The sequence below is a fragment of the Tasmannia lanceolata genome, unplaced genomic scaffold (genome assembly GCF_043159265.1).
Source record: "Tasmannia lanceolata isolate RefF3 unplaced genomic scaffold, GAP_Taslan_0.1 ptg000006l, whole genome shotgun sequence".
In the NCBI taxonomy this organism is placed as follows: Eukaryota; Viridiplantae; Streptophyta; class Magnoliopsida; order Canellales; family Winteraceae; genus Tasmannia; species Tasmannia lanceolata.
Genome location: NW_027518683.1, coordinates 49,113,649 through 49,133,502, shown reverse-complemented (window position 1 = coordinate 49,133,502; position 19,854 = coordinate 49,113,649). Strand labels below are relative to the sequence as shown.

Genomic DNA, 19,854 nt, shown 5'->3' with positions numbered 1-19,854 from the left:
GGCCCCTGCTTGAGGCCGGCCTCAGCTGCCCAGAGGCCTTAAGGCCGGCCAGATGCTATTTTAACCCTCTTTTTGCTTCCCCTAGCCGCTGTCACGACTCGGAGAACCAGGGGGCAACTGATGGGGTCCGAACTCAGCACTGATGGGTCCGAACTCAGGACTGATGGGGTCCGAACTCAGCACTGATGGGTCCGAACTCAGGACTGATGGGGTCCGAACTCAGCACTGATGAGTCTGAACTCAGCAACCAATTGGCTGTTGACGCGTGGCCCTCACAGGGACCGCTGCAAAGCCAACACCTGTCCCTACTAGGTGTGACACCTGGACCAATCAGGGACTTCCACCTGCCCCTCCTAGGTATGAGACCTGGTCCATACAGAGGCCGCCACCTGTCCTGGATAGGTGGCTCAGAACTACCACCTGTCCTGGACAGGTGGCTCAGAATCACTATAAATAGCCTTCACTTGTGCTAAGGTGAGGGATCTGAAAATCAAAACCCTAAGCTTTTGCTCTGACATTGCTCTGCACTCCTGCTCATACTGACTTGAGTGTCGAAGCGCCCGTCCGGAGCACCACTCCGGGTTGGTCCTCTGACCCTTTGTCTTCTTCTCTGTGCCCTTGTGCAGTGCAGGACTCCATTAGCCCTTCAGCCGTGGCGTGTCAAATCAGCCCTTCCGGCCCTACCATAACCTATTACCAATTTTAGACCTAACACAGCTGAATGTTAATTTTTGAATTAACCATTTTTATGGATCTTGATAGTGAAGAATTTCAAGATTGAGAATAATCTGCAACCTGCATTCAATCGTGTGTGCAGTAATTCTTTATATACGAAATATAATATTACATGACCTAAATACCCCTATACTAGGACAATATTACAATGATGACATAAACAATAATTTACATGATATTACCCTCCCGCAATTTGAACGGGATTGGGACAAACGTTCAAATTGGATCTGAGATATGAGAATCTTGATGAAGAAAATCCTTTTGTGAAAATATCAGCAAGTTGATTATCAGTTGGAATTTAGAACACTGAAAGTTCTCCTCTGGCTACTTTTTCACGAACAAAATGGTAGTTGATGTCGACATGTTTTGTACGTGAATGCAGTACCGGGTTTGCCGCCAAATATGTAGCACTAATATTATCACAATGAACTGTAATAGGTTTTGGAAGAAATATATGAAGTTCTCGAAGTATAGACTTGATCCAACAAGTATCTGCCACAGCATACGCAAGAGCTCTATATTCTGATTCTGTGCTTGATCGTGAAACAGTAGGTTGTTTCGTTGCAGACCACGAAATTAAATTTTTACCCAAGAAAATACAAAACCCTGTTGTAGATCTGCGGGTATCGATACAACCAGCATAATTGGCATCTGAAAATGCCGTAATAGAATCAATGAGAGAAGAATACAAACATAAGCCGTAATGGACTGTTCCTTTAACATATCGCAGAATTCGTTTGACCGCTTGTAAGTGGCTTTCCCGAGGTGCATGCATATATTGGCAAACTAAATTGACCGCATATGATATATCAGGTCTTTGTAAAAGTAGACCCGGCAAAATGGGACACGTATCCGCGGGTACACCCGGCCCACAGGGGTACGGGTACCAATTTCAATACCCGCACCTGTGACCCACGAGTGGGTCTGGGTCAGGCATTGGTGCCCGCGGGTTACCCGCCATTCGGTTTTCAACTTTTTATTCTTAAGGCCTAAACACTAAACACTAAAAAATAGACTATGTGGGTGGGCCAACAAAACAAGTCAAAGCAATCAGACCATGTGACTGGTATCTTTGGTTGTACCAAAACAAACATTTGTTAAAGTAAATGAAAAATTGTATGATGAATAGGCGTATAAACATGTACTCATCATCCCATCCTTGATATTTGATCCAACAGCAGCTGACTTGTTAAGAAGCTGTTGTTGGATTAAATATCAAGGCTTGTACATCCATCGTACCACCTTTATGTGTTCATACACCCATTCATCATATAATTTCTTTTCGTAAATATATATATAATTTCTTCTTTAAATTTGTCGGGTTACCCCCGGATATACCCGTACCCGCCCGGGTGGGTTCCGGGTTCATGAAAGGCTATCCGTACCCGCACCGGTATTTCTTACCCGTACCCGTACCCGCCCGGTTTACCCGTTTGCCAGGTCTATGTAAAAGTGAGGTATTGAAGCGCGCCGACAATGCTTCTGTATGATGTAGGATCATGTAGTAACGAACTTGAATCTTCATATAATTGATGTATTTGAACAACTGGAGTAGATATCATCTTCGAATTGACCATATTTGCTCGTTGTAAAAGATCAGTAGCATATTTCTCTTGACTTAAAAATAATCCTTGTGATATTTTTTTTGCATGTAAACCAAGAAAGTACTGACGATTTCCTAAATCTGTCATTGCAAATTCGCATTGGAGAGAAGAAATAATCAAATTTAACAAAGAATCATTTGAAGCAGTCAAAATTATATCATCGACGTAAAGAAGTAGGACGGCCATACTGTTTTGCCTATGAAGAATGAACATAGAATTATCTGATTGACTACTATGAAATCCTTTTTCCTTTATAAAATTAGTGAAACGCTGAAACCAAGTGTGAGGGGCCTATTTTAATCCATACAATGCGTGCTTAAGTTTACAAACATTTGTTGGGAACTCTGGATGAACGAAACCCTGTGGTTGTACCATATAAACGTCTTCTTGTAACTCTCCTTGTAAGAAAACATTTTTAACATCCAGTTGACGGAGAGACCAATTGTTGGATAAGGCAAGTGATAAAACGATTCGAATCGTTGCTGGTTTTACAACTGGAGTGAAAGTTTCATCGTAGTCAATTCCTGGTTGTTGATTGTAACTAGGGCTGCAACAGGGTCGGGTTGGGTCGGGTTTTTCAAAACCCTAGCCCAACCCTGGATCCCATTATCTCGGCCCTGACCCTGAGTCAGGACAGAAAAACCTCAAACCATTGCTTGTCCTATGGGCTCAATGCGGCCCTTGCCCGCCCTGATTGACCCTATAGTGAAAATACCTGTTAAAAGTGCCAAAAATAAAGCAACCACATATCATATGGAACAAAATGATCAATAAACAGAGAAAGGGATCAAAATAAGACAATATGAATTCAACAACATGCCGGGTAGAAGAGACAATTAATAATAATCTAAAGAAACATCAATCCAAGATAACAGAAAACATTAGCAAAAGAAACATGCACAGATGGTTCAATTCTATAATAGAAAACTTAATGTCGGGCCGGGTCGAGTTGACCAGAGGTATTAACCCTAAACCCAACCCGACCCTGAGTCAGGGCCTAAAAAATGAACCCTGACCTGCCCTCAGGGTTGGAGAATCCAGCCCAGACCCTGTTCGGGCTCAGGGCAGGTCAGGGGTGGGTCAGGGCTGACAGGGCCAAACTTGCACCCCTCATTGTAACCTTTAGCAACTAATCGTGCTTTGTACCGTTGTATGCTTCCATCAGCTCGGAGTTTAATTTTGTATACCCATTTTTTAACCTATAGGGTGTTTGTGAAAAGGTAAAGGTACTAGTTCCCAAGTTTTGTTAGCAATCAAAGCATTATATTCTTCTGACATAGCTTTCCTCCATTTTGAATCCTTATGGGCGTTTGTAAAACAACTGGGTTCAGCTAATTTAGTTGGTGCTTGAAGAGAAACTAAGGAAGGAATAATACGAGGTTTTCTCGTTCCATCTTTGTTTCTTGTAGTCATCTGATGGATATTACTTTTTGTAGAAGTAGAGAGAGAATTTGAGGAAGTATTTTCGAAATATTTTGAGGTAGTATTATCTGGCAATAAAGTTAAATTCGAATTTAAGGTAGTTGGGCTTTTTGACGTAGTGGGTATTTGAAATGAAGATCCTGGGGATAAGGTAGAAGTAGTTGGAACTGAATGGAAAAGTGGGTTAGAAGATATTGTACGTGATGAGAGTGAAGTGTTTTCAAAATTTTGAACACCTGATGGAGACGTGGGTAGACGGTTTGCAATATTGGAACGTGGGGATGTTGTTTGAGTAGGAGAAAATTGAGGAGGCAAGTTATTATGTTGTGAAAAGACTTGATCATTAGTGGTTGAAGAGATGGAATGTTGATTTATGCGATGTTCTTGAGCAAGTAAAATAGGTCGAATTTGATCAAATTTTGGAAGAGGTGGGTGGGCAGTGACAGCAGATACAAAACTGTCATATTCAGATGGAAGACCTTTTAAAGCTTGCATCACCAAATCATCATCTTCTAAGGGATGACCTATAGCACTGAGTGAGTCAGAAATATTTTTTATTTCTTTAAGGAAAAAATCCATTGTTTTGTTTGTTTTCTTGAGATAATGGAAGTCAATTTTTAATTGAAGGCAATGCACATTGGCTTGATCGTGGAAAAGTTTTTCGAGGGCAGTTTCACGAGCTGTTAAATATTGATAAGGTTTGAGAATGTGTTTAAGGACATTTGGAGTATTGATAAGGTTTGAGAATGTGTTTAAGGACATTTGGAGAAAGTGTAGCATTAAGCCATGAAACAATTCTATCATCAATTCTTTTCCAAAATTGATAATCAGGATTGACAATAGACAAACCAGAATTGTTGAGGATTGTTGGAGGAGGAGGTGTTGTAGTTCCATCTACGTGATCTAAAACATTATGGCTGTTAAGAATAGGATCATTCAATAACTGTATTACTCATCCATAATGTGTTACTCAATCCATAATGGGGCTCTTCAGATGAAAATTCCAATGAATGTGTTATTCAATACTGCATATTCCAGAACACCTAGCAAAATGTAACATACTGTAGAAAAAATAACCTGGTATTTACATAAAACACAAACAAATTATACTAGGAGGTCCTGCATATTTCCTTCTCTTTCGTTTTCTGAGGAGAACAAAGATATTAATTTGTGGAAATCCTAAATTGGATAATGAAACAGTACAAATTGAGATAATTCAATCAAGCAAATGGATCATGGTTTGGGTTAAATGTAAGGGCCTCCTTGTAAATTAGCTCCTTCATCTGGTCTTCCCCCAGGTAGTGTCTCTCGAAGTCGAAGTCGAAGGTCTCCGGGCAAATGGGTTCGTCGGCTATGTCATGTAATCTTGCAAGGTAAGGATGAGCTAGTGCTTCTTCAACTGCAACAATGTAATTTTCGAATTCAGGCCAAGTATAAGGCATGAAATATACACACACATATATATATATACATATGTTAAACAACCAATTTCTTCAAAAGATTACGCTGTTAGAGTTGGTGTTATTTAATCATTTATACTTCAACACTACCTACCCCTCACACCCTCTTTTTTTAGGTGGCCATACATGTGGATTTTTAATATCAAGGAGTTGATGGGTTTTTGAACCCATGACCACCCAGGAGGCAATAGCTCTGATACCATGCGAAACAACCAATTTCTCCAAAAGCTTAAGCTGTTAGAGTTGGAATTATATTTAATCATTTAGACGTCAACAATGTGTGTGTGCGCGCCCGCGCTTGTGTGTGTGTGGTGGGAGCTGCTGTATTTGTGGTAGTCTTTCCTCACTTCGTCATGGTTAGTTCATCTCCTATGGAATGAATGATTTGATAACTGAGTTTTCGATTCTTCCTGTTGGAATCGAATATAAGTGAAATGTAAGAACTCAACATTTTAGATATTTTTTCTCAATAAATGATCCTGTAATTGCCTTGAATCTCATGGTAGTTAAATCTTGATCAAATTATGGGTCGACATGAGCGCTACGTCTCATCGTAAGTGTTGATATCTTTTTCTTTAGCAATGGATGGGATATGTTAATCTAACATCTGTTCATAATCAACCATTTATGGTTTCTTTTCATGGTTTTGTAGAGAAGATGGTTTCTTTTCTTTTCATGGTTTTCATGAATAGACTTAATATCCTGCTAACATTTCAAAAAAGATGTAACTGGAATCATCAACTAGTTCGTTCAACTAGTCCTGAATTCCCACACTAGCTTTTTTCTCACAATATGGGAGCAGGATATTAAGTCTATTCACGATAGAAATGCTTGTTATGCATAACTCATGTCTTGATCTACACAATGGCTTGTGTCTGTATATTACCCACAAACATTGAGTAGCATTGAAGAAAAATGAAAATTGTGAAGGTCCAATACCTCCTTTTATTTTATATTTTTAAAGTGAGAAGATGAACTCAATTGTTGCTAAACTTCATGAATCAGTTTGGTATTTTCCAAGAAGGTAAAGATATGCTAGGCTACTAGCAAAAGCTTTAGTGAGAAATTCTGACTTGAACCTGGAAACCAGAAATATCAAGCCAATGAAGAACTTTTTTTTTTATTTTGTAAATATGAAATAAATTTCTTTTAAGTTGGAGGGCCAAGTGTTTAAAGACCTACAAAGGAGAAGGAAAATCACCTGTAATTCTTTTGGTGGGATCAAATGTCAACATTTTCTCCATAAGATCAATGGCAGCTGGATGAATATTTGGAAAAACCTCTGCGAATGACTGGCGAGGATGATGGGGAAGTTGCTTGATATACCTTCTTGCCTCTTCATTCCGAACAAATCCAAGTTCAGCCTCACTCGGTGTGCCAATAAGCTACAAAAGGTTGAAAACATTAGCATCCTTAGTCAAACACCATTCATGATAAACAAAATTTATCTGCAAAAGAATCTAATGAAATTACGCAAGCTTCAATAGTAAAAAAATGATGGTTTTCTAACTTGCTAAATAAATTTATTTGTTATTATCATTGATTTTTCTCTTCAACACCAAAAGGTACTGACTATGCATAAAAAATTGTTTACTGGTGACTATACATATAAAATGTTTTTCCTTTTCATAGATGTTTAGTCCTAAACATCTTTCAACTGATTAGGATTCCAAAGGCAGAGTTGATTTTATTGAACAATCTGATACAATTTTCAAGGATATATGTCACAGTTATAATCTTACCTCTGTCAGTAAGCGCATCTGATGCACATGATCTCTACCAGGAAATAATGGTTTCTTGTTCATTAACTCCATGAAAATGCAACCTACAGACCACACATCAATTGCAGCAGTATAATCTGCAGAGTTCAGTAGCAATTCGGGTGCTCTGTACCATCTGGTAACGACATATTCTGTCATGAACTCATTTTCAGATGTGGGACGAGCAAGACCAAAATCACAGATCTTCAAATCACAGTTTGCATTTAACAAAAGGTTGCTGGGTTTCAAGTCTCGATGAAGAACATTTGTAGAATGTATATATTTCAGTCCGCGAAGAATCTGATACAGAAAATACTGCACAATAGGACAATTGAGAAGGCGTTTATTAGCTTTTATGCAAGTTAAAAGCTAGTACATGCGAGGGTTAATTTATTATCTGCAAGTGAAGCAATTACCTGACAATGCTCTTCTGATAAATCTTGATTGGAGCGGATTATGTGATGAAGATCAGTATCCATTAGCTCAGTAGCAATATAGACATCATTAAATGCTTGTGGGTCAGGTGCAGGAATCACATCTCTTATTGCAATGACCTGTTGTACACAAGATTTCAACCACAATTAGAATTGAGAACCAAAAATATCCATGCATATCAAAATAGATTTTAATTCTACTTCCCCACATTTTGCTGTTTTTAAGTCTTCAATGTGCAGTACTTCAGGGGTAAATGCTCAAACACTGAGAAACAGCTTTTTCTACAAAGCAGTATCTCCTTTCCTTGATGTATAGAATATTTATTCTACATATTTTTGTTATGCTTAAGTTTCAACTCCATTAAGATAAAACAGAACAAAATCCCCTACGAAGAAGACTTGCAACTAATCCACAGAAAGGGGATATTCAAATGCACCATAGATAACCCCCCGTGTCTCGTTGAGCGTCGCCCCCTAAGCATCTAATTTATGTAGAATTTCAGGAAATCCAATGTTTGTGCAGTACCACTTATGTTTCTCATTGATGCAACTGTCCTAGCTTTATGTCCTCCCAATAATTCCCTTCTCTAAATTCCAAACTCACTTCAGAAATTACAGAACTTTATCGCAGTCTCAAAAATCAGAGCAAGTCTCATATTTAAAACCAAAAACAATAGTTTATGCATGATTCTAGAAGGATTTCTTGAGTTAGAAAACAACCAATTACTCTAAAAGCTTGAGCTATTAAGAGGTAAAAACTAAGGAGTAACTATAGACTCTATAGACTATAGTTATAGTAAAGAGCAATATGACTAGATGTTAAAGATGGGTTTTCTACAGAGTATAATTATAGATCATATTGTCAGTAATATTAGCCATTCTGTTGTTATGTTCTGGTAATTGAAGAACTGAGAGTTGTTGCTCTAATCTTTTAACATTACTTTTTTCTGTTTTCTCACATCTAAGTTAAGAACCTCATTCAAATATTCAGTAAAAATAATAACAAAGCTAAAATATCAGAACCAAAAGTCTCAAAAAGCTTTTTTTTTTCTCTCAGATATCTTTAAGGAAACAGCATATAAAGTTATGGGTAGTGAGAAATAAGAAGAATTACAGTGGTTACATACGTTCTCGTGATCTAAATGCCGAAGGAGCTTAATTTCTCGAAGTGTTCTCTTTGCATCCATGTGATTATCAAACGCATTCGCTATCTTTTTAATAGCAACCATCTCATTTGTCTCAGAATTCAACACCGAACTGAAAGTGAAAACAGATTAATTGATTCAGAATAAAGTTGTAAGTTATCTGATCATCAAATCAAAAAAATAAAAGCCCAGAAATCTCAATCTATGAATTATGAAGAAAAAGTTACAAATTATAGCAAAAGAAGAAAAGAATAATCGATTACCAGACGATTCCATAAGCGCCTCTCCCGATGGGCATAATCGGAGGGCTATATTTAGCCGTGATCTCAAATAGATTCCCAAAAATATCGTACTGAACAAAACGACCTCCGTGAGTGGGTACAGATGGGTGTTCGTTAAGATGAGCCATAGCCTCTCTATGTATCTCTGTAATTGAAGAAATGTAAAGAAGAAGAGGGATCTGAATAATCGATTGTAGAAATGAGAAGGCAAAAGAGTGTATTTATAAAAGTCTACTAGGAGAAGAAGAGTCTGACCTTCAAGGAAGGAGAGAGGAAAACACGCGTAAACGCGTTAATGGACGCGATTAAACAGTAGTCAAGCCGCCAATTGATCGACGGCTCATATTGATTGCTCGGTCAACGTTCACATGCCTTAATTCAAGTGCATATATTTATATATAACACTATCTTAGAAAGTCCCTAAATAATTTTTTATAATATAATGACGGACACGATCATTATATAGTAGTTAGGGGTGCAACTTGGGTTGGATTTCCCAACCCGATTTAATTTCGAGTTGGGTTAGTGTTGAGGCTTTGGCAACCTGAGCCGACATGAACCCGACCTCCGTCCTCTAAACTTATCTTGATTTTCTTTGGATTATTGTATTTTTCTATTTGGCCCAAGGTGAACCGGAACGCAATCCGATTTCAGGTTAGATAGGTTGGGTTAGTGTTGAGAAATTTGGAGGCCGGTTTTGGTTAGGGTTGAGGGAATGCTATCTCGAGTTAGGTTAGGGTTGGCCTCAACCTGACACGAGTGGCACTCCTAATAGTAGGAGTGTTTGTATCTAGGGGAAAGAAAAGGACCTGATAGTCGCACTATCATATTTTGATAATAAGATGAACTCACCTTGTATTTTATGATTTAACCAGCTATACAAGAAAAGACAAGGTGAGTTTGTCTTATTATCAAAACATGGCAATACAAATATTAGTAGCCAAAGGAACTTATAGAAAATAATATTTCCCACCCGTGAGGAATTTTTTTTAAGGAAAATTAAATAATTTAAATTCCAAGCACTAGTAGGCTTGTAGTTTTCCTTGAGAATAAGGAATAAATGGAAAGAAACATTTTGTTTTACTCCCATCTTAGGTAGAAAGAAAAATAGCTCTTACATATACAAGTATACAACTAACTTAAATTGCAAATGAATAATGGTTAACATGTGCATCTTACTCCTGGCGTGTACGGTGGGAGAGTGGAGAATTCCTGTTCAATTCACCCACTCTCAATTGACTATTAAGAAGGAAAATTCTTGGTTTATTACTCATCCATTTTGGGTTTGGTTCTTACAGGGGAAATCAAGACCATAAAAATCAAGGGTTTAGCTTTTCTTGATAGAACCCTAAACGTGGCTTTGATGGAAGGGCATAGGATCGTCCAATCAAGCTGGTCTCAAAATTTTATTTTTTTTCATATTGGCAAGCTGGGTTTAGGCATGACCCCCACCAGATATACTAAAAATGAGATAAGAGATACAGGGGGCCGCAAGGGCAGCACAAACATATAAGAAGTAACAACTGAGGAAAACAAAGAGCTAGCCTGAGGCGAAAGTGTAACAACTGAGGAAAACAAAGAGCTAGCCTGAGGCGATTGTTACAGACGATGGTACTGAGATCCTCTACCATCTTCATTAATAATGTTGGTAAGCTCATAAGTGGATCCCGAACCAACAGTCACATCTAGGATCGATCAGGACCGTTCAATGTCAATGGGTGCGATCTAATGGTCAGATTTCAAACATTCTGAAAAGGTGCCTTGTAGAGGTGTTTTTCACACTGAAAAGACACCAGGTGGTTTACAAAATGTGCAGAATTCAGTCATTTCATAATAAAAAAACGAATTGGAAATTCTGATAGACTTTACACTCTCTTCTACACTCCTACAAAATCCCCAAGTATTTCTACATACTGTTTTTCTTTTGTTTACTGTTCTATATACTGTTTTTCTGCAGAAACATTATCTAGAAATTTCTCTAAGGCTTGAAATTTCAGAAGGGCATTTCGGGTTTGATTCTGCTAGTGCTACGCGTCATCAAACATTAGTAGGGCTTCCCTACTAGGCTTCATTGTATCTTGGAGGCAATTCGCGGATCCCCTTTGCACACTACTAGTGGGGGCGAATCTTGTCTTAAGGAAAGTGATATCACGCCTTGAAGCAACAAGTTTTTGTTTTCTATCAACAACAGTACCCTCAATTTTTTCAACAATAAAGCTACAGACGATGGTACTGAGATCCTTTACCATCTTCATTAATAATGTTGATAAGCTCATAAGTGGATCCCGAACCGGGCAAATTCCAACCTTTTATAGGGCAGTTTCTCTTTGTATCAGAAGAAGGATTTGGTCTCAAAAATTCTAACCGATACGCAAGGCAAAAATTTTACAGCTACAGTAGGCACACTTCATATGATAATCCAAACCGTTCATTTAATAGACTTTTAAAATGTTAAAAATAATAATCACTCATTTTTTGTTTTAGGATTGCCCCACACAACCCATCTAAAATGAGTGGATTTCACCTCTCATGTCTAAGTCAGGTTTTCAACTCTTTGTGAAGGGCTGAGATGGATCTCTCCTGAAATTATGTCTTCTAATCTAACCCCTTAACTAAAAAGTGAAGGGCTGATTTCAAGGCCACGCAACCTCCTCTGATATTGTCACGTATAGTGTTGTTCTAAAATATGAGTGTCTTCCTAGCATCTATCTTAGAATTTTAGGAGGCAAAACTATGGTTAAAAAGCTAAATTCAGTAGGAGAACAAGTAGTCTTTTTACTTTTAAGACTGTTCAAGGGACTGCTCATCATGGGGGGGATAGAAATTCGTGGATAAGTTGTTCATGGGATTGGCAATCTTGCTAGAATAGTTTATCTTGAAAATATTTTTGTCCATTGTTCACCAATTTTGTTTTGCTAATAATTTATCAAAGAAAAATGGGGAGGGATGTAAATGTGGGTTTTCAAGTTGAAAACCCCGACCATTTCTAGGTTGTAGGGTTTGGGGTTTCAAGACATCTTAGAGTTTGCCTCCATTCACCCTCTTATCTGTTTGGATGCCACGCACCTAGCAACTTCAGCCAATTCCCAAGCAAAAGAATGCACTTTTCTACAAATTTATGGTACTTGGTTGCCGATGTGGCATCGAAATCCCTAGAGACTATCAGACAAGTTTAAGCGGAAATAATTGCATGAGTGGTGACTTAGGCATCAATGTTCCCTCCTTATATCTTCCAAGCCAATTTTCTCAAAAAATGATGAACCTGGTTTGGAAGATGACTCTCTCTCTCTCTCTCTCTCTCTCTCTCTCTCTCTCTCTCTCTCTCTCTCTCTCCGTTTGGTAGTGACACCCCCTTCCTCTGCTCTACTAGGTTGGCAACCAAACACTAGCATATCACTATCCTACAAGGTATATTTTAGGTAAATCAAAACTCGGTCTCCTCCCTACTGACTACTTTTACCACTATCATCAAAGTAACTACCTATATCCAAACAGAGCCAGGGTATTAACATGCAAAAGGGGGAAGATGGTCATCCCTGGTGATTTGGCTAATCAAATGATGAAGCAATTTACCACACTTGGTAATGGATTCTGCGATTGCTTGGAGATGAGAAATGAGGGAAGAGATTTGCCCGCCGGAAGAATTGACGAGGCACAAATGAAGAGAACATGAGAAATTCATACAAAACAGTGAAAATTTGATTTGACCAGGCACAAATGAAGAGAGCATGAGAAACCCATACAAAACAGTGAATATTTAATATTCTTACTTTCAAAATCGGGTTTTTCCTATTTTTTGAGGCGCTTTTCATACTCCCCCCCTTCCCTCCATTCTCTCATCCTCTCTCCGCCCATCTCTCACTATCGGCCATTTGGCCCCATTAATATTACATCAAATATCTTTTCAGAATTACCAAACATAGCCATAAACCATGAATTTTTTCCGATGGGATGTTGGTTTACCAAATTGTGAGAAGGGCGGGACCTACAGGGGACCGGAGTGAGGAGAAGGTGAGATAACGCCCCACTTCTCAGTTCTCACCATCTCACTCATGCACTCTTAAAGTCTCCTCTTAAAGATTTTGTGGCTGCCAAAAATGGCTGAAATCTTTAACGATGTAGTTGGAATGACAATTAGAATACAAAAACCTCAAAACCCAAAACAAACACCATTTCACCATGCATTCCAATGAAACTGTTTCAATAATATCTATTCAACATCATATACATGATGAAGAAACTAATTGAATCCCGCATAAAGTCACCAAAATTCAGTAAACGACTAAAAACAGAACAGAGACTTAAGAGTGGCCCCTAGCATCTTTTATTGAAAAGGCTAACAACAAGGATGAGAAATGAACTTTCCTCACATGAGAATCCATACCCAAGAAGATTCACTGAAGGATGGTTCCATCCCTCCTCTATCAGCCCCCACCACCACTACACATTCAGCACTCAGCAAATCTGCAAAGATGATCAAAATAAAACAGAGGGATGGATGGTTACAACATCAAGAGAAATTACTGGCAATGATTCAAAGCCAACTAAAAAACTTGAGTAAAAGGGAGCAACCAAAACTGTTCCAATAAAATATTGGCCCTCTTTATTTTATAGTTTTCTCCTCCCATTATCCAGTCCCACAATCCCCCTCCCCCAAGAATATCAACAGCATAAAGAGTAGAGTGCCAATATCGAAACAAGAGAGAATAAATGTCATCACCATTAATAAATTAAACAAGGAGTATAGTGGGATGCACAACCAAAGGAAATTGAGCGTCCAATGAAGAGAGGACACATGTCCCAGTTGCTTTAATGGGCAAGCGAGACAGTTCACACACGGTTGAGAGCAACTAGGACCGCTGACCTCTTATCTCCTTGGCCATTCCAGGGAGGGTGTCCTGGTGTTGCCTCCCCTTATCATGTTTCAACAAAAGGGACATGATAACCACACTCCCTTATTTTGATTTTTTTTCATATTAAACTCCTCAGGAATAGCAAATGTGATAACTGTTGCTGAATATAAAACAAGGGAATGCATATCAGTTATATGAGTCTTACCCCAACTCCGAGAGCTTCATGTGAGCTTCAGCATAATCAGCAAAGAAGGCATCCTCATCCTACAAACATAAGGACAATTAACTCAACAAAAGAATACTCAATTGGGAAGTCCAGACCCTTCTATTACAATAAGGACATATAGGGAGAGATACAAACCGCTGCGTATTTTTCGACAAGTGGGCGGAAGACGGGATCAACAAGAAGTGCCTTGTCGGATGGCAGCAGGAGAAGGCCTTCCTTCTCTCCACCCAGAAGCACCCTGTCAAGAAGAACTCATCTTAATTCTTTCTTGATAGTAAAGGTAAGAGACATTTACTGTTCAAAAAAAAGGTAAGTGACATTTACCATATTAACTAGATAATAGAAACATACCCACCAGATAATGTTTGAAGACTTCATGTAAGATGAGATCTTTGAGCCTCCTAATTTTACTGAGGGAATGCTCAATGAAAATAAAGATAATCATTGGGCCTCCAAATTTTGCCGGAGGAATCAATTTCAGTCCAAACTTCAGCGTATTTGCCCACCCCATATAAATCTACTTGGACGCCTAAAGGCAGTTTCGCTGGCTTTTGGTGTTAACTATTTAGATATATTATTATGGTATAACAGCAGATGCCAGAGTTGTAGCTTTGTTTCATCTTTTATCCTTTTTTCTTTTTCTTTTGACACCTAATGTCCAGCCTTTCTCTAGTCTTGCTTCCGCCTCTCATTTATAAGTTTTATTGGTTTGAGAAAAAAAACCTAGGGAAATACAAGAAACGAAAGCCAAACACCCAGCTTTAGTTTAAGCCTTAAGGCATGCAGTCTTACTCGAAGTAGGAATTATCAAAGATGAGAGGATTGGGAGTCCATGGTCCCTCAAATCCAGAGCGCTCCTTGTGGCATCTTCCCTACAAAATCATCCCAACCAAAACCAAGAAAGAAAGAAAAAAGGTAGAGAAAAGTAAACCATACCATCCGAATCAACATAATGAAGAGAAAGGAATAGAAACAATTATACTAACCAGGGTGTGCCCACCAGAGAGGGCAACAATGTCCTTGTCACTAAGACCCATCTGTTTGCTAAACACGTCCCTCAAGTGGTCACAACCTGAAATGGATAGAAAGGGTTTAAAAAAGGTCCCAAATGCCACTGATGTTCATCTTTTTTGTTCTTGTTCCTCTTTTGCATTGGACATATTTTTATTTTGTTGTTGTTACTCTTTCACATTGCACATAAGATCACTTCTAGTATACAGTGGCCAGTTTGGATGCCGGCTCCCATATTACAAAATATACACTTTGGGGCAAGAATAAAAGTAAAACAACCTTTCAAGAAAAACTATTAATAAAAATACGGCAACCTTTCAAGAAAAGACATACATTTTATAGAAAGATCCGAACGATATAAGGTCTCCTATCATCCATTTTGAAGTTTTTCGGGGACACCCGTAGATGGGTTAGACCTAAATGTATCTCAATAAATTTTATAAAAAGATCTGACCAAGATAAATTCTCCCGTCATCCAATTTGAAGTTTTTCAGCAACCATTTACATACATTTTAAAAAAAAATCTGACCAAGATAAATTCTCCAATCATCCAATTTGAAGTTTTTTAAACATAAATGTATCTTCAATAGTATACACATTAACAACATGGGAATGACATTTGAAGTCGTTGTATAGCTAACCCAGCTGCTGGGCAAATATGTTTCATGATTTTGTCGTGCCAAAGCCCTGCATTCCACAGGATCTGGGCATTCAGAAACTGAAAATATCATTCCTCGGATAACCATTTTCAATCCTATTGGAGTAGATAGACCAACTTCTGTTCTAAGTCTTACCAAGAAGGCTGTCATATGGGTTCAACTGTGACTTTTGCAACGACAATAACCACGCCAAGAAAACCAAAACGACCAAGAGATCAATAATTCATGTAACACAAAACAAGTACCTTTGGTGGCATCCGGCAGGCGGCCTTCAGGAGGTGGTTCAGGCTTGTCCTGAAATAAGCAGAAGATAAATGCATTATTAAAAGAAAAAGAACATCTTTCTGGATGGTATTGCTGAAAATTCCAAAGCCATGTATGATCATGATTTCCATCTTATAGTACATATCTGCCTTAAGTTTCTAAGCAATTTTCTATTTCCATTGGCTTTATCACGTTTGCCGTAATTCAATGCCTAAAAATCCATGCAATTTAATAGTGGGTCTTTTTGCAATAAATGTAAAACTGTTGAGGAACTTAGAATTGTAATACTTTTCAAGTTGAATTTAAATAATCAAAACGAATATTTCATTTTATAATTAATCCCCTAGGCCAGAACAAGCTACTAGGCAGAGATGTTTGTCCAGGTCTACAGACAATGAGTGGTTTCAGGGAAACAGAAAACAAGTAGATTTCACCATAGTTGTCAGAGTCGGAAGCGAGTGCAAGAAGCGAAAGAGGGTAGAAAAGAGAAAATGCTGGAAGCGAAAAGATCTAAAGAAAGTAAAGAGAAAATGTTTGAGAAGCGTCATTGAAAGTTAACATAAAGCATGTACAAGTTGAGAAGAAGAAATACATAGAGAAGAAAACTATGTATTTCTCATTGGATGTGAACAAGAAATACATAGAGTAGGATTGTAGTAGGTTAGGGAGGAATGGTTAATATAGGTAAGGATTACAAGTTGAGAAGAAGACTTTGCGACTTAAGAGAATTACAAGTTTACAAAAAAGATGCACATAGTTTTCATTTGAAACTTAATCTAGTTTTCAAGTTTTAAATGCACTCACTTTTTAAATACGCCCCTTTAGCATTATCAAATGGTTAATATAGGTAAGGATTACAAGTTCACAGGAAGACTTTGCGACTAATTAGAATGACAAGTTTACCAAAAAGATGCACATAGTTTTCATTTGAAACTTAGATAGTTTTCAAGTTTTAAATGCACTCATTTTTTAAATATGCCCCTTTAGCATTATTGAATGGTTAATATAGGTAAGGATTACAAGTTGACAGGAAGACTTTGCGACTAATTAGAATTACAAGTTTATGAAAAAGATGCACATAGTTTTCAGTTGAAACTTAAAATTAGTTTTCAACTTTTAAATGCAATCATTTTCTTAAATATGCCCTTTTAGCATTATCAAAAGGAAAACAATTATTTTAGGAAGAAATAATCATATAAATAGGAAGTGTACTCCTAGTTAAGAGGGAACGTGTAGGAAGTGTATGAGAAGCACGCTTCCCCTGAATTTGGGAAGCGAGAAGAAAATAGCTTCCGAAGCGAGCTTCCCATCCAACTAGGAAGCTTCCAGTAACTAAATCAAATGGGTATTTCTAGTTTGCAGAAAAAACATAAATGTAAACAAATATAGATTGATAAATAGATTCAATTGGATTGATGCAAGTTCAATTTCATGAATAATCAGATGAGGAATTAAACAAATGAAAACACAAACAGAAAATTATTATCCGCATCTTTCAATAAGATGATCAAGAGAGCTTGAATTACCTCCCTCCCAGGATGGAATGGAACATCAGGACCACCAGTAACTTCGACGGCAACAACTCCGGCCAACTGCGACATAAAATCATCCACTCATTAAAATCAAGAAACAATAGGACCTAATTCCAATGAAATTGAAGCGAACCAATTAAATAACTTAAATTATTTCATATCAGATCTTTTATAATTTACCTGATAGAAATCTGCATAGGACAAAATAGGGAACTGCTCCTTGATGGGTTCCAAGAGCCTGACGGCAATGTCAAGACCATTGTTTGCTCCATGAGCAAGCTCGGCCGCATGTTTCATCGTCCCGAACGGACCACCTGACTTCGTACTAACATCAAAAGTTCCGGCCGAATGCCATCTGCAACATAATCCATCAACACTCATCATCCTCATCATCATCTTGTTCTTCTCCCTTTTCTCATACGAGAACATAAAGGGATCGTTTGGATACAAGGCTTTTATAATCCAGGATTGCAAACTCAATGATTTTAAAAGCTAAAGCTGGATTCCATAAGCTAAAACCTGGATCTATAAACTATAACATTGGTTGTACACTTTTCGGATTGTAAAATCCAGGTTTTAACTTATAAAATCCAGGTCTTATGATATAAAATCCAGATTTAGCTTGTAAATTCCAGGATTTTAGAATCCTGGATCAAAATCCATGTATATAGACGGCGTGAAAAGGTAAGAAGAAAACCCCAATCGAATCAGAGAGACTTGAATTAGAGGAACTTAAAAAAAAAAAAAAAAAACCCTAATCAAATTAGAACAAAACCCTAATCAAAGTACGGTTCTTAAAAAAAAAAACCCTAATCGAAATAGAGGGTCTTACGCAATCCGGAGCATCAAAGGAGCACAGTTCTTCTCAGCGATGAATCCTCTAAGCTTCCTCTTGCATTTATCAACAGCCTTCTTGTATTCCTCGCTAACAGTAGGATATGATTTTCCCATGGCAGATAAATTCCTACAAAGGGTTTTAGGGCATCCGATCAAAACACATTTACATGAAAAAATAAAAAAATCTACAAATATTTGGATCTATTGATCAATAAAAAGGCTTACCTGGAACAAACCCTAAGCAAAGAGAAAGAAAATGACGTGCGGTGAACACACTCTCTCAGAAGCAGAATTTAATGGGTTTTGGGGAGAGGCAGAAGATTCTAGTAACTCTTTATCAACCGTTCGATCGAAAATGTTTATATTGGTATTTGACGGACTAGATTTATTGAAGGGTGAATTGAATAAAATATTTTTATACATGCTTTATTAAAATGACAAAACTACCCTTAGGTTACTATGGAAATGCCTTCTAAATGTGGGAGTTAAATTATCGTGGGATATCTCTTCAAGATTACAAAGAATCAAATCGTGGGATATAAATAGAAGTATATATATATATATATATGAGGAAAGTGTTGGTGAGCTAGCTTGCCCAATCACATGGGGGCCACTTTGTTAGGATGATCCAAACCATTCATTTGAAAGTCCCTTACATAGATAGGGAATGTACCAAAAATCAGCTCTGTCTGCCCCATTTTTGTCCTCCACAAATGAAGGGGTTAGGATGATCCTATGAAGCTGATTTTTGGTACACTCCCTATCTATGATAAGGCCTTGCAAATGAATGGTTTGGATCACTCCCCAAAATGTGGGACCCATGTGATTGGGCAAGCTAGCTCACCATAAGTTTGGTGAGCTTAAGCTCACCAACACTTTCCCCTATATATATATTAGGGGATTTCTTCAATGATATTTCTTGGTATCTATAGTTATCATTGGATTTAGATGGGCCCGGCTCAATCTTAGACTCCAATTCTAAGAGGTTGTTGGATCTCGAGGAAAAATTATGGAAAAAATTCTAAAGTTTAAGTATGTTTGAGCTTTTTCTTGAAAATAAGGGAATTTTTTTATTTTATTTTTTTGAAAAGTATTTCTACGAAAAATGAGTTTTCCTAACGATGGAAATTTTATTTTCTATGAAAATTATTTTCTAATAAAAATTTGGGAAATGATTTCTGTGCTCCAATGTTTTGATAAATATGCACTCCAACTTTTTCTGTGTAGTATTTAAAGGACTGTCAGAGGAATATTACTGTTCTAAAACAGCCCTTAAAGCCCTTAAATACTACACGACAAACAAGTGGAGCGCATGTTTATCAAAACATTGGAGCGCTAAAATCAGTTCCCTAAAAAATTTCATACATCCAAAGAGTCCCTTAGTCCGTTCCAATTATGTTATCATGAACGAAGTGGGGGACCTTTTGATGGAATAAAATTTCTTACATTTAGAGCAAAAGAATCTTGAGCTTCTTCTAGTATTATTGTAAGCTTGTGTTTAAATTGCTAATTTCTTCTTTTTCATTAGCACTATCGGATCATCCTATGGAAATGATTACAGGGCACAACCTTTTTATGTTGTGCTCCAATAAATTGACGGTTTGGATCATCCAATGGAGTGGGCCTTGCAG

The 19,854-nt window shown here is 37.7% G+C and overlaps 2 protein-coding genes across 2 annotated transcripts; both read right to left on the bottom strand.

The window, feature by feature from the left end:
* Window positions 1-4,754: 4,754 nt before the first annotated feature.
* On the bottom strand, window positions 4,755-9,110 carry LOC143880439 (mitogen-activated protein kinase 5-like). Its single transcript, XM_077383454.1, has 6 exons — window positions 8,824-9,110; window positions 8,543-8,672; window positions 7,398-7,535; window positions 6,964-7,296; window positions 6,423-6,606; window positions 4,755-5,160 (listed from the first exon to the last, which is right to left on the bottom strand). Exons 1-6 carry the CDS (start codon window positions 8,967-8,969, stop codon window positions 4,982-4,984), a joined length of 1,110 nt encoding a protein of 369 aa, XP_077239569.1. The 5' UTR covers window positions 8,970-9,110; the 3' UTR covers window positions 4,755-4,981.
* Window positions 9,111-12,994: 3,884 nt separating this feature from the next.
* Window positions 12,995-18,604, bottom strand: LOC143880437 (L-ascorbate peroxidase, cytosolic-like). Its single transcript, XM_077383452.1, has 10 exons — window positions 18,449-18,604; window positions 18,219-18,350; window positions 17,567-17,741; window positions 17,381-17,446; window positions 15,836-15,884; window positions 14,907-14,992; window positions 14,713-14,792; window positions 14,056-14,158; window positions 13,900-13,958; window positions 12,995-13,305 (listed from the first exon to the last, which is right to left on the bottom strand). Exons 2-10 carry the CDS (start codon window positions 18,335-18,337, stop codon window positions 13,290-13,292), a joined length of 753 nt encoding a protein of 250 aa, XP_077239567.1. The 5' UTR covers window positions 18,338-18,350; window positions 18,449-18,604; the 3' UTR covers window positions 12,995-13,289.
* Between the last annotated feature and the right edge of the window lie 1,250 nt (window positions 18,605-19,854).

Coding starts and splice junctions, on each gene's coding strand:
- LOC143880439 (XM_077383454.1), bottom strand. CDS start 8,969: ATGGCTCATCTTAACGAACACCCATCTGTACCCACTCACGGAGGTCGT. Junction 8,673..8,823: donor GGCGCTTATGGAATCGTCTG/GTAATCGATTAT, acceptor TTTCACTTTCAG/TTCGGTGTTGAATTCTGAGA. Junction 5,161..6,422: donor TCCCACCAAAAGAATTACAG/GTGATTTTCCTT, acceptor ACATTGTTGCAG/TTGAAGAAGCACTAGCTCAT.
- LOC143880437 (XM_077383452.1), bottom strand. CDS start 18,337: ATGGGAAAATCATATCCTACTGTTAGCGAGGAATACAAGAAGGCTGTT. Junction 17,447..17,566: donor CCTATGCAGATTTCTATCAG/GTAAATTATAAA, acceptor TTTATGTCGCAG/TTGGCCGGAGTTGTTGCCGT. Junction 15,885..17,380: donor CATTCCATCCTGGGAGGGAG/GTAATTCAAGCT, acceptor TGCTTATTTCAG/GACAAGCCTGAACCACCTCC.